We start from the raw sequence: 14,624 nt of genomic DNA, 5'->3' as shown, positions 1-14,624 counted from the left end.
CATCATCTTTGCTTATGATAAAACCCAATCAGAATCTCATCATTCAGCTGGATCCTTTACTTTATGATTCGTACATGATTCACGTTGTAGAGTGTCTCAAGTATTCTCCATTGGTGATTGCTCTCACACAAGTCGAATCAGTTCCCATGTCCCTTCTATCACATGTCTATTTCACTGCTTCCTACGACAAACGCAAGGAACGGATCATCTTCGATATCTCTGATCACAAGACATCTGTATCCAAAGCACGCTTTTGTTCACTGCTAGGGCTTGCTGCAGATGCTTCTGTCATCTCACCGGATTTCATAACAACAACTTAGTTGTTTTCAATGTTCTATGACGTGGGATACACGGACGTTCTAACTACGGTGACGAAATTCAAGAAGTCATGTTTACCACCTCAATGGAATGGTCTGCTTACACTTATCTACAAGGGGTTAGCAGAAAGGGTTGCAGGGTCGGATGGGGAGAGTAAAGGTTTCATGACCATTCTTTATGGTCTCTACAATGGAATCAATTTGGATTATGGTTCACTAATCTGGTCACAACTGGTGCAGAGTCTCAACTCCTCCTCCAAACATTCTGAGATTTCATGCGGTCATTTCTGGACATTAGTCACTCGCAGAGCCATTGAGACTTTTCAGATTCCTGTCATGGCGGATGCTCTGTTGTCTTCTGTTGCTACTTTTCACACGGTCAAAATTATTGTAACTGACCCTACAAAGTTCACATACATCGGTTCTATTCCTGAATTAATGAGCCGATGTGTATCTAGTGAAAGTAGAGTCATGGCTGATTACATGAAATTGACACCTTCGGGTCCACGCCAACTCACTCCTGAGATGCAGAGTGCTTTGGAGGTTGCTGACAAACTGGCCAAGAGGGGGAAGAAAACGGAGTCTAAGAAAGCCGATACCGAAGGTCCCTCATCTCCTAAAAAGCGTAAGGCTAATAAAGCTGGACCTTTGGCTCCCAAAAAGAAAAAGGTCAAGAAGATGGCAAAGCGACCAAAGGCACCGACGCCTTATGCTTCCAATAAAGAGGACCAACCAGCCAATGAAGAAGAGGAAGTTCATCACGAAGTCTTACCAAGGGGAAATACTCCTCCCCGATCTCCAACTCCTGAGGTACAGATTCACGTTCCTACTCCTCCTCCTTCTCCAAAACAAACCACAATACCAATCTCGGTTGCTCCCGTTCCACCACCTGTCACTTCACAACCTACTACTACTGCTCCACTACCACCACCAATCTTTTCTCAGGCTACAACAACCACAACCACTGGACCTTCGGTGAGTGTCAACGTATCTGATACGGGGGCACATATCGTTCGTATTGACACCCCTGTTACCGCCAAACCTCTCTCACCATCACCTTCAACAGACTCTGAGCCTACTCTGGGAGGTGAAAACTTTGATTTTGACTCCACTTATTATAGTCCTTATCGACTTCCAAGTGAAAATGATGATGATGCTCCGGTGACAAAGCTCTATTTAAAAGATCTTCATGATAAGCTTGACAAATTGCTTGGTTCCTCAGAACCTTATTCAGATGTTGTTTTAAAAGCTTTTCTTGACATTGCTCTTCAGCAATATACAGCCTCAATCGACAAATCTACAAAGGCTGTGAATGCCTCCTCATCTACCTGTAAGAAAGCAACAACCGAAGTAACAGATCTTGTTCGTGATTCAAAGATCTTTTTGGAATCACTCAAAGGCCATGCAGATTCCAATTCTGCAAAGGTTATTGCTTCTGTTGATTCTCTCTCAAAGTCCCTTCAAGAAGAGAAAGCAAAATTTGATTCTGTTCGAACTGAGTTCCAAGCTGATCACACTTCTCTTCTCACTTCGGTCAACTCTCTCATTGATAAGCTTCAGGCTGACCTGGCCATGGAGAAAAAGAGTATGGACAAACTTGATCGAAAGACAACACAAATTGAAGTCCAATCTGCTGATCTTGCTCAATCCCAGAAGGAAATTGCATCACTCAAGACTGAGCAGACAGTTCTTAAAAGTAGTGTTGGGGATGTTCTCTCGATTCTCAGTAATCTTGTCAATGCTCATGATCCTGTTCTCACCCTTACTATTCGGAATCACTTGACAGCTAAACTTCTTCCTGCTATTCAGATATTGAGTCAGATTCAGGGTGTTACGGAGCCTGTGGTCACTCCGCAACAAGGGGGAGAAGCTGATCAAAATCCTCCAATTCCACCCAAAGTCATTATTGAAACGGAACCGAAGGTTAATGTAGCTTCGGGTTCTGGTGGACAGTAACAATCAAAGGGTGTTGTGGAAGATAGTGATGATGAAGAAGAAGAAACGATTGTTGAGGATTTAAAGAGGAAGAAAAGGGATAAAGAGATTGATGAAAATTTGAGATTAGCCAGAGAGGAAGAAGAGAAAGAGCGAAAGCAGAAAGCAGATCAAGATGCTCTGGTTTGCAAGCAGGCTCTCTTTCCCACTTGGACCCGGGAAAGATTAATCAAAGAAGCGATTGAGTCTCCCAGCACTCACTGGCTGGAACATGTTGTCTCGTTTGAATGTGAAAACACGAGGGATTCTCAATTTGACATGCTCATCACCTGTAGGGCATTCGTGTTCCATTGTTTTGATTCAACGGTTGAAGTCCCTTCTCCTCACCCACAGGTTGATCGAGATCTAATCGATTATTATCTTGAATTTGCCCAACCCCAATACTTGACATGGAGTGCTCAGAAAATAACCTCTGTCAAGGTATTGAAACCGAATGCTGCTGGGAAATTTATCAACGTGAAGTTCAGGGTGACCTGAGGTTCTGATAACTCGGTTCATATGATATCGTTAACTGATCTTCCAAACCTGAACCCACACAATTGGATTCTGCTGTTCAATATTCTTCTTACTAATCAAGAGCAGTATGGGCCAATCCTCGATCACATTAAGAGAATGTTGGCTTCCTACATCCATGAAGTTGCTAAGATGGATCAGGAGATCGCAAACGTTTTGAGAAAGAAGCCGATTGTGAAGAGTATCGGGAAGCCGAGTGATCTAAATAAGATGAAATTGGGCAAGATAGATCCAGTTCATCACACTGTTATGTTCACTAGAAGCGAAGGTGAAAAATTCCTTTTCGCTCTTGTTGACAAACACCTGTTCTCCACTTCCTGCTTGGAGCATGTATTTGATATAACTCACAGGTGTAAACAGAACAGTGTTGCGGATAAGAAGAACTTCTATGACATGCTTCGGTGGTATATAACTTTTCGTCACACTCTTTTGGCCATTATACCGAAGGTGTTCAAGACAGTGAAGAAGTCTGCTCTTTCTCAACCGAACTAATCTCTCGCCTCTATTGACGCAAAGGGGGGGATTGTTGGGTCTAGAGTGTTGCGTCATATGGGCTTAATGTTGATATTTTGATTACCCGATTTGGGCCTGTCCAACCGTCGTTTAAGCATTAGGGTTTGCTTATATATTTTGCATGCATGTATAGCTTTAGTGTTAGACGTTCTCATTAATAGCTTTTGCATTGTAACCCTAAACGCACCTCTACAGTCGAAGTTCTTCATCGAGCTCTTCTGAGGTGTGAGATATTAATCATTCGACATCTTTTGATCCATCCTTGTGTTATTTGATTGCTTCATTCTTGTTTATCTGTTTTGAATCTATCGATCTAATAGCGCAATAATCTCATCAGTCAATGTTAAGTTTATGGGTTATTATACTTTTTTCAATACCTGTCATGTCCTCATGTTTCCATGCAAACGTCTTGCTTCTGGCGTTAAGGAACTTTATGAGATCTTGTTCGACTTGTTCAGGCATTGAGGATCCTATGACAACTTTGGCTTCAGGATCTTCAAGTTTAATGGACGCTTCTTTTATGTCATGCTCTCTTGCTTCCAACACGCCTCATGCCCTACCATAATTGCTATGCTTGTCGTGGTATTGTTGAGGACTTCATCGAAGTTTTGTAGCATTCCTTGGATTCTTGTTGGTCTCCTATGATCTTCACTGTCCCCCATGGGGTGGGCATCTTTACGTATTGATGATACGTCGATGGAACGACCTATATTTCATGGATCCATGGTATACCTAATATGACATTATAAGAGGATAACGTGTCAATCACACAAAAACATTGTACATAATTTACCCCCTCTAAGTAGATTAATAGCTTTATCTTGCCGATGGTGTGCTTAGTTTCTCCGCTGAATCCGATTAAAACCGAGGAGTATGATGTTCACTAAGGATCCTCCGTCGACGAGGATCCTTCTGACGAAATGGTTGGCGATGTACAGAGTGATCACTAATCTGTCATGGTGAGGATCCTGGGCGTCCTGTCTATCCGCTTCGTCGAAGGTGATCTCCTTTTGGTTAGTGATCGTTGTGTTTTTCCGTGGTCCATTTTCCTTCTCCGATTTAGATACTTTGGCGTGCCTTTTTGCTGCAGAGTAGGAGGTACCGCAAATGTCATATCCTCCAGAGATCATATTGATCACCTTGGTGTCAGCCGGGGGGATCCTCGTCTTTCGAGGATCTTCTGAGGATCCTGGTCTTTTTCTTTGGATTTTTCTTTTCTTCTCCCAAGGATTTCTTTGAGGTATCCTTTGCCCGGGAGATAGCTTATTTCCTTTCTGAGATCTATGAAATCCTCCGTGACATGACCAAATTCCTCATGATATACACACCATTTGGACCTGTCCTTCCAAGCACTGTATTTTTCTTCTTTTCTTGGCCATCTGGCTTTGTTTACAAGATCCTGCATTGCAAATATTACACCTGAAATGTCCACAGAAAACAATAGTCGGTAATTTTAGGGAAATCTTCTTCCCCTCACCCCCCCCCCCACCCTCATCTTTAAGGGCATTAACCCTGTGATGGTCGGTTTGGAGTAAGGCTTTGACTTATAGGATCTTTAGGCCGAGGAGTCGACCTTCCTATTGGGGTGATCATAAGAGCTTGGTGGGTTGATCCTTTTTTTGGATCTCCTTGTCTTCTTCGAGCCTGATGAATCTCAACGCCCTGCTCCTAACTTCGTCCATTCTCCTGCATGGGGTCATTACGAGATCTTGGTAGAAGGGAGAATCCTTCTTTAAGCCCATTTTAAAGGCTTCGACTGCAGTTGCCATGTCGATGTTAAGGATACTCAGAGCTTCCCTGCCAAACCTATTCACAAAAGTCCTAAGGGATTCCTTAGGATCCTGAACCACTTGATAGAGATCGCTAGTGATCTTCTCTAATGTTCTGCTACAAGAAAATTGATTGTTAAATAAATTAATCAAATGATCAAATGATGTGATTTATTAAAGAGGAACGTTAAGGAACCATTTTAGAGCGGATCTTGTGAGGGTGGAACCAAAGCCCTTGCATAGGCAGGCTTCTTTCAAGTGAGTAGGGATGGGAATAATCTCCATCCTCTCCCTATATTGTGCCACGTGCTCCTCAGGATATGTAGTTCCGTCGTAGGGCTTCATCTTGGGGGTCTAGAAGCGTTTTGGAACTTCAGTATTCGTTATCGCTGGAATGAATCTAGAGATCCTGTGACTTGTGGGGGATACTTCTGGTACCAGTTGAACTACTCCTGGTACGCTTGAGATTATCTGTCTTAGTTGTTGTAGCTCCTTATCCATGATCGAGCTTAAACCTATGTCAAGATCCATTGATTTAGTTGTAAAATTATTATTATTGATAGAGTTACCGGGATCCCTGTTATTGGGAGTAACAAAGGTTTCGTTAGGATCCTGAATTGTATGGGCCTGGTCTCTTGGAGTCGCGCCCAAGCGGGAATAAAGGCCGGTGTTGAGTATCCTATTTCGCGACAGACCGCTGAGGATCCTTGGTTGTCAAAGTTGAGGATCTTGGGCTGCAAGACCGAGGGCCCTGCTTCCTGAGGCTTGTGGATTTCCGTCCTCATTCTTTCCACTTTCTTGAGAATCGTTCTGTTATCCTCCTGCTATTGGGCGACCTGTCGCTCCAGTCTCTTCATCATAGTAAAGATCTCGTTGTTGGAAATCAACACAGGAGGATCCTGGAGTCCCAGAGTGACCGGAGAGGTGTTCTTCTATGGTGTTTCAGATGTTTTCTTGGGAGCTCCAGCCGGTGGTGGTGGAAGGTTTTTAGAGGAAATGGGAGGAATCGAGGAGGAGGAGAGAGTCGATTGAGTAGACATGATTTTCTGAGGGATTTTGAACACCATGGCCCCACGGTGGGTGCCAAATTGTTTTGGTAAAAAACCGATTAAATGGATATCAACCAAAGTGTATGAGAGGTTGTGGTGTTGTTAGTGATGTAATTAACGAAATTAGAACAAGATTACACATGTGATCACAAGGAAAGCCCTTGATCCTTGCTAGGATCTCCGGCATAAAACCTTGGGAGGTGATAATGATCACCTGCCTTGATGATTTTATTGATTGAAATGAATGATTAGAGAGAAAAAGTGTAATGAGTACGAGTACAAATGTTAGTATTCTGCCAAAAAATCGTGTGTAGTGTGATGAATACAAGTGATTTATATAGTCAAAGTCTAATAACTAGAACTCCAAAATTTTCGGGATCCTCAGAGACAATCTTATAGCCGTTGCTTGACTTGGTCATCCGGGTCTTTTGCATGGTTGTGATGACTATTCGTTGAGAGTGTGACTTTGACTAGTTATTTCTGCACATGTGAGAAAGATAAAATAATATATTGCCATTATAAACATTAAAAAATATCAGTCATGATCCTGAAGTATATATGGGATCCTGAGTTTCGAGGATCCTTAGCTTTTGAGGATCCCTAGACTTGAGGATCTCAAAGTAGTTCCGAGATCCTAGCCCTAACATACATAATATGCACTTGATATCTGAAGTGAAAAACCTAAAATCAACAAAGTTAAATCCATATAAAATACAAGATGAAGAAACTGGAAATGCATAAAAAGGAAGGAAAATAGACATACCGAGAGACAGATGATGGAGGACACCGGGGAGCTTGTTGTGATCGCTGGAAACTTGCTGTTAGGGATCGTCGGAGACAGAAAAGGAGATGCACCTGTTGGAGACGTTCTTTGTTTTAGGGCCACAAAGAGGAAATAGAGATGTGTTGTCTAGTGATTATTTTATGGTTATTTAGAGGCATTGTATTTAAGGGAAATTGACATATTATTTTAGGGATTATAATTTCGGATGATAATTAATTGTATACACATAATGACTAAACTACCCTTTATTATTTAATTAATGATTTTTTTTCCTGAACTCTGATTGAAGCATTCATACACACAATAATTGCATAGAACATTTAAACCTCTCTCTCTCTCTCTCTGTATATATATATATATATATATATATATATATATATATATATATATATATATATATATATATATATATATATATATATATATATATATATATATATACACTAGGCGAATGCCCGCGCGTTGCACAGAAACACCTATATAGTTGAGGTCTTTACAAATATATGTTTTTTTTAAATATAACAATAACGTTGTTGTTAAATTTGATATAATAATTCGTATACTAAATTGATATAATATATTGATTATTATGAATTAAATGATAATATATACATCTATTATAACTGCATAATCTCAATCGTTTGAATGACTTCTATCCGCGTTACACATGAATAAAATTAAATATAATATATGGTTTAATGTTATTTGTAGTTGTAGTTGTTGTTATTGTTAAATAATTTTTTAAAATTTATTTGCTTAATGTTTTAATTTCTATCATTATAATTATTTAAAACATCAAACATTGTTTTTTGATTTTAAAGGTAACATATAATTATTTATATAGAGTTATTTTTAACTATTGTTATTATAAGTTATTTTAAGCTACTTATTTGAAAACTTTTAACGATTATAAAAATATCTTTAGGAAATGATTTAGTTAAATTGAGATTAAAATTTAGTTTTTGCATTTATCACTTTTAACTATTTACAAAATATTCTTTGGTTTTTTGAGTGGAACTGAAATTTATATTTAGGTTGACACTGTAATGTTATAGTTAAATTAACAATTTAAGTATTTTGTCAAAACTGTTCAAAAGTTATAGCTTTAAACTGATAATGGTTTACATACAACAACATTTTAAATCTAATAAATTAAGTATAATATGTTAAAAGTTAAAAACATAACTTTATAAGTAGAAGTAAAGATATTATTTTAAAATTAAAATTTATTTTATTTATGATTACACTTTAGGTTTGATATTTATTTAACCTTATTAACCAATTTATAATCATAATTAGAAAGACACTACAATTTATCACATTTAACTATTTACAAAATATTTTTTGGGTTGATTAAGCTAAACTAAAATTTATATTTAAGTCGACCCTGTAACGTTATATTTAAATTAATAATTTAAGTATTTTATACAAATTGTTCCAAAATTGTATATTTAAAATGATAATGGTTTACATCCAACAATAAATTAAAACTAATAAATTAAGTATAAAATGTTAAAAGCTAAAAAACATAACTTTATAAGTAGAAGTAAAAATATTATTTTAATATTGAAATTTAGTTTATATATGATTATACTTTAGGTTTGATATTTATTTAACCTTATTAATAAACTTATAGTTATTATTAGAAAGAAATTGAAAAGTCATGTGAGTTTCAAATGAATGTGGTGAAAAAAAATGCTTCATTTATAAGATATATATATATATATATATATATATATATATATATATATATATATATATATATATATATATATATATATATATATATATAGTCAAGATCAAATAAGAAGGAAATTTTTGGTAGGAAGGTAAAAAGTTTTTTTTCTACATATTTTTTTCGCGAACAAACAAAATGAATCATTAGATGATTCATTTATAAAATGATTCACAAGAAAAAATTCTCAAAAAAACATCTCGATGATTCATTTATACAATGATTTTGTTGTTATTCATTAAAATTGTCATAAAAGTGAATTTTTTCTTAATTTACTTCAAAATGAATCATAAAGATGTTTTTTTAAGAATTTTTTCTTGTGAATCATCTTACAAATGAATCATCTACTGATTCATTTATTTTGTTCGTCAAAAAAATATATAAAAAAAAAACTTCTTACCTTCCTACCAAAAATTTCCTTCTTACCGGATCTATATCCTATATATATATATATATATATATATATATATATATATATATATATATATATATATATATATATATATATATATATATATATATTCGAAAGACTTAAAGCACAATGTGAACTCGTGAAGTGCTATTAGCAGACAGAGACGGACGTAGGATTTCATAGTAGGGGTGTCACGGAAAAACTAGGCGTTGCCGATAGTAGAAATTTCTTTTTGAAAATTTTCAAATTTTTTTACACTGGGTCCGGAAAAACCAGAGGTTGTCGGTGCCACTATGGGCACCATAGTAGAACCGCCCATGTTAGCATATGATCTTAGCAGATGATCTGATATGGATTAGACGTACATGAATCAGGTTCACGAAATAATTAATATAACGAACACTTAGCGATTCACTTTACAGGGAAGTGTTCCTTGGATATTCGTATGGTGAATTTAGCGAACTAGCTTGATGGTTGTTTTATAATAAAAGAAAAAAAATATCATTATATATATATATATATATATATATATATATATATATATATATATATATATATATATATATATATATAGAGGGTGAGATTCAATAGAGAACCATAATTAACCAAGGAACCAATCTTTTTTTCAATTTTTAGAACTTATTTTTTATCAAAAAAAAACTAAAAATACATAAATTCATAACTTTTTATCTTTTTTCCAATGATATCAAATTCGATTTTTTATTATTATTATTTTTTTACGTCAAATTCACAATGTGAATCTTTGAAAATTCACAATATGAATCCGAAAAATATTTTTTGACATTCACAATGTTAATATATGAATTTAGATATTTTTTGATTTTTTTTCGATAAAGAATAAACTCTAGAAATTGAAAAAAAGATTTGTTTTCTTGAAGAACAAATAATTGTGATTCTCTATTGAACTTTTCTATATATATATATATATATATATATATATATATATATATATATATATATATATATATATATGGTCATTGAATAAGATGTTACTATACGTACCACCACATTCTCATAAATCGTATAATCACGAAGGTACACAAGCAATAATAGAGTTACTAGGGTACATTAAACATTTTGGGAGTAAATATAGAATATCCTAAAAGTGTATATGTACATAGAGATGTGATTGTTAGTATATTTTATTGCACCAACCATAAACATGGGGAAGTCTCTTTTATGCTCCTTTTAAAGCATGAGCACCTTCTTGCTTTTCCACAAAAACGAATAAATATCTCATGTGACGGCATTCTTCTTTCTTGTCATTCATTACCATTAAATTATCGTCAAGTGCTTTTGTGGGTATAGAGTTCTTTCTATGCTCATCCCTCTTTGGTTACTGTTAGTTATCGTTTAGTAACAATATCTCGTTTTCTTTTAAGTTCCTTTTGTTTCTAAATTTCCGACAATATCAACCCTTCTAGGTATATTTCCTTGAAACTATAAATGGAAGGATACCCTAAACCAAAGAAGGTGATGATCAAAGAAGCTTGTGAGGAGACAAGGCTTGAACTAAGACTATGTCCTCCAGGAGATGGCCTTTACTCCATTGGTACAACTCATCCCACTAATAGTTCATCAAAGACTCTCATGTTTAAAAGCTCGAGTAAAAGGTATCCCTTAATCTATTCAGGAAACAATTTTTTAGGGGTCTTTATTTCATATCATTGACGTACTTTCACATGATCATATAATTATATCATGCACAATTTACATTAGTTTTTATAAAATTTTGTATATCAATTGTTCGTAGTTTCTTACTTTCTTTCTTTTCTAAATTCTTGAAACCCGGTATTGAGGAATGAAGTTTTTATTATCCATCCCCTTACTGATAGGGGTGGCACATCGGCACCCAAGTATAAGTTTAGATTCAATATATTTAAGTTGTATTCGAAAAGTTTCAATTACCTAAATATCTCCTTTTTTTTTCTTTTTTTTTTCTTTTTTTGTGGGCGGTTGTTTCATTTTTAATTATAATTCATAAACATCTCTCTCATAGCATATAAATAAAATACTTTGAGATATCAAATCTTTTTTTTATTTTTTTATTTTTTTTCCTTTACAAACTTAAAAATCGCAACTTTTTATTCAAAAACAACGAAAAAAATTAACAAAAATTACAAAAAACAATTATAAAAAAAATTCAAATATTTTTTTCAACGAATTGGTATAAAATGTTACGATGTTAGGTTTATAAAGATGTTAGGTTTATAAAGTCAAAAAATAAAGATAACATATTTTAAAGTATTTTTTTATGTATTTCTATTGATTTTATAGGTTTTTAGATTTCCAAAGTTTATATATATATATATATATATATATATATATATATATATATATATATATATATATATATATAAAATCACTTATACATAAATAAATCATTAATACTAGCCAAATGTTTGAAAAATTGAATTATGAAAAGTTAATAGGAAATTCAACTCGAAGGAAAAATGAAAATTTTAAAATATTAAATTCATACATAAAAATTAATTTATATTTATTAAACTAGACACGGATATTAATGAATTTACATGGATAATATCTAAACAGACAATATAAATATAAGGTCTAAACATAAATATATTATTTAAAAGTGGTAATTTTTTATTACATAATAACCAATAATAAAATCTAATAAGTATTTCTCCATAAGAAATTATTCGCCAAAAGAAATATTTATCGCCGCCGTTTTGCGCGTGAACACGTCTAATATATATATATATATATATATATATATATATATATATATATATATATATATATATATATAGACGTTCAATCGAAAACATTTCTTAATGCGAGAACATTTGAGAACAAATTTGGACCACACAAAATTGTTTATTAAAATTATACAATAATATTTACGTAAATTAAAAAATAGTTAAAAACAATTAAAATACCCACTAACCAACACCAATCACCACCCAACCAACACCACCCACGACAACAATCTACCACCCACCACCACCACCCACCACCAACCACCCATCAACGCCACCCACCACGACCAACCACCACCCATCACCCCCATCCACCCACCACCATCCACCCATCACCACCCACCAATCACCAATCACCAACCACCACCACCACCACCATCCACCCATCACCATCCACCATCCACCCATCACCATCCACCCACCACCACTACCAACCACACATCATCACAACGTACAACCCACGACCATTACCCACCTCCATCACCACAACCCGCCACCACAACCACCACCACCACCCACCACTTGTCACCCGCCACCACCACCTCCCACCACCACCCCACCCATCACCCACCAAAACCAGCACATCCAGCACCACAACTCACCCACCACCACCCGCATCGACCACCCATCATGACCACCCGCCACCACCACCCCACCCACCATCATCATCACCACCCGCCACCATGACCCTTCACCACTATCCAGCCGCCACCACCACTCACCACTATTACCAACACCCGCCACCATCACCCACCTACCACCATCCATCAATACCACCCGCTACTACCACCACCACCCGCAACCACCACCCGCCAACACCAACCACCACCACCACCACTCATCACAACCACTTGCCTCCACCGTCCATCACTAGCACCTGTCACCACCACCCTACCCACCACCACCATCCCCCACCACCACCATCCCCACCACCCACCAACACCAAGATCATCACCACCTACCAGCATCCACCACCCATCACCATCCACCACCATAACCACCAAACATCACCACATGCCACCATCACTCACACCCACCCACCCATCAACACCATCACCCCCACCAGCCTTTACCACCACCACCACCCACCACTCACAACCACCAAGAACCAACTATCACCCATGACCCCCATCATCCACAGTCCACCACCACTACCACCCGTAACTACCATCCACCACCCTCACCTCTACCATATCTACCACCCACCACACACCACCACCCAGCTTTCCCACGCGACCACCACCAACTACCTACAACCACCAACACCATATGTGATAAAACGCATATAATTGCATAAATCATGTGTGCATGGGCGGATCCACAATAGATCCCGGGGTGTCCTGGGATACCCCTCAATAAAAATTTAGTACTGTAAGTTATTTGAAAAAAATTTGTTTTATGTAACGTATATATACATAATATTAATATGTTTAGTGATATAATAACACAAGTTGTAGTTGGTTTAGATGGTTAAGTTATTCGGGGGTGTTTACGGAGGTTGTAAGTTCAAATCTTCTTTCAAACATTTATTTTCTTTTATTTTCGCAACTCCTTTTATATAACTTTATACAAATTATACCTATTATATTATGATTTTGTAAAAATTAAACACAAATACTGAGTTGTCCAAGTGGTAAAACATTGAACCTTTAACTTTTAGATCCTTATTTGAATATTGGCCCTTACATAGGTGTATTTTTATTTTGTTTATCAGTTTTTCAACTTGTTTTTTAAAATTATAAAATTGTCCCACATCGGCCATAACATGAAACATAGCTCCTATACATCTGTTATATAAGCAACTCTAGCTTCTCAATTCTCAATAAGTTAAACTTTTGAATGGGTTTGGGTTTAATCCCGAAACCGAGTTTGGAAAACCGGGTTACCGAACTCATTGGTTTGGGATACCCCTTAACTTTGACCCTGACTCCACCACTGTATGTGTGATTATATGTATTTAATCACATGTGATTATATGTATCTGATCACATATTATTTATATAAACAAGATTTGTTTTCATGGTTTCCATTCAATAATTTTTCTCATGTATTTAATCCTATCTGATATATGTATTTAATAACATATGATTAATGTGAACAAAGATTTGTTTTCTCGTTTTTTATTCAATGGTTGTTCTATTATATATAATCGCATATGATTATATGTATCTAATCACATATGATTTATATAAACAAGAAACTTTTTTTTCCACATAAATCATATGTGATTAGATACATATAATCACATGTGATTAAATATATATAATCACATAAATCACATGTGATTATATGTATCGAATTACATATTATTTTTATAGACAATATTCGTTTTCGAATTTTCAATTCAATAATTTCGCATGTATTTAATCACATGTGATTATATGTATTTAATCACATACGATTAATAAGGACAAAGAACAACTTTTGAGTCAAGAACGTAAAAACAAATTTTGCACACATAAATCATATGTGATTATATATATATATATATATATATATATATATATATATATATATATATATATATATATATATATATGTGTGTGTGTGTGTGTGTATGTGTAAAATCACATATGATTAAATACACGAGAACAAATATTGAATCGAAAACACAAAACGAATATTGTCCATATAAATCATATGGGATTAGATACAAATAATCTAATCACATGTGATTAGATAATGAGAACAACTACTGAATCGAGAAAGTGAAAATGAATATTGTCCACATAAATCATATATGATTAGATACATATAATCACATTTGATTATATGTTTTTAGTTACATATGAT

General features: G+C 35.3%; 1 protein-coding gene across 2 annotated transcripts in view; it reads left to right on the top strand.

Moving 5' to 3' along the window:
• The first annotated feature begins 10,300 nt into the window (after positions 1-10,300).
• Positions 10,301-14,624, top strand: part of LOC145118937 (auxin-responsive protein IAA28-like) — a 13,893-nt gene continuing 9,569 nt past the window's right edge. The window contains exons 1-2 of one of the 2 annotated variants that reach the window (XM_079054593.1): positions 10,301-10,410; positions 10,533-10,721. In XM_079054593.1, the coding sequence (XP_078910719.1) occupies positions 10,555-10,721 (167 nt within the window). In that variant the 5' untranslated portion in view covers positions 10,301-10,410; positions 10,533-10,554. Of the gene's footprint in view, positions 10,722-14,624 lie in introns of both variants that reach the window. The other variant, XM_079054594.1, reaches the window with a different exon arrangement.

The sequence above is a fragment of the Lactuca virosa genome, chromosome 6 (assembly GCF_052849685.1).
Source record: "Lactuca virosa cultivar CGN04683 chromosome 6, Lactuca_virosa_CGN04683_v6, whole genome shotgun sequence".
NCBI lineage: Eukaryota > Viridiplantae > Streptophyta > Magnoliopsida > Asterales > Asteraceae > Lactuca > Lactuca virosa.
The sequence above is the reverse complement of the archived record's forward strand: the minus strand, read 5'-3'. Positions and strand labels throughout refer to the sequence as shown.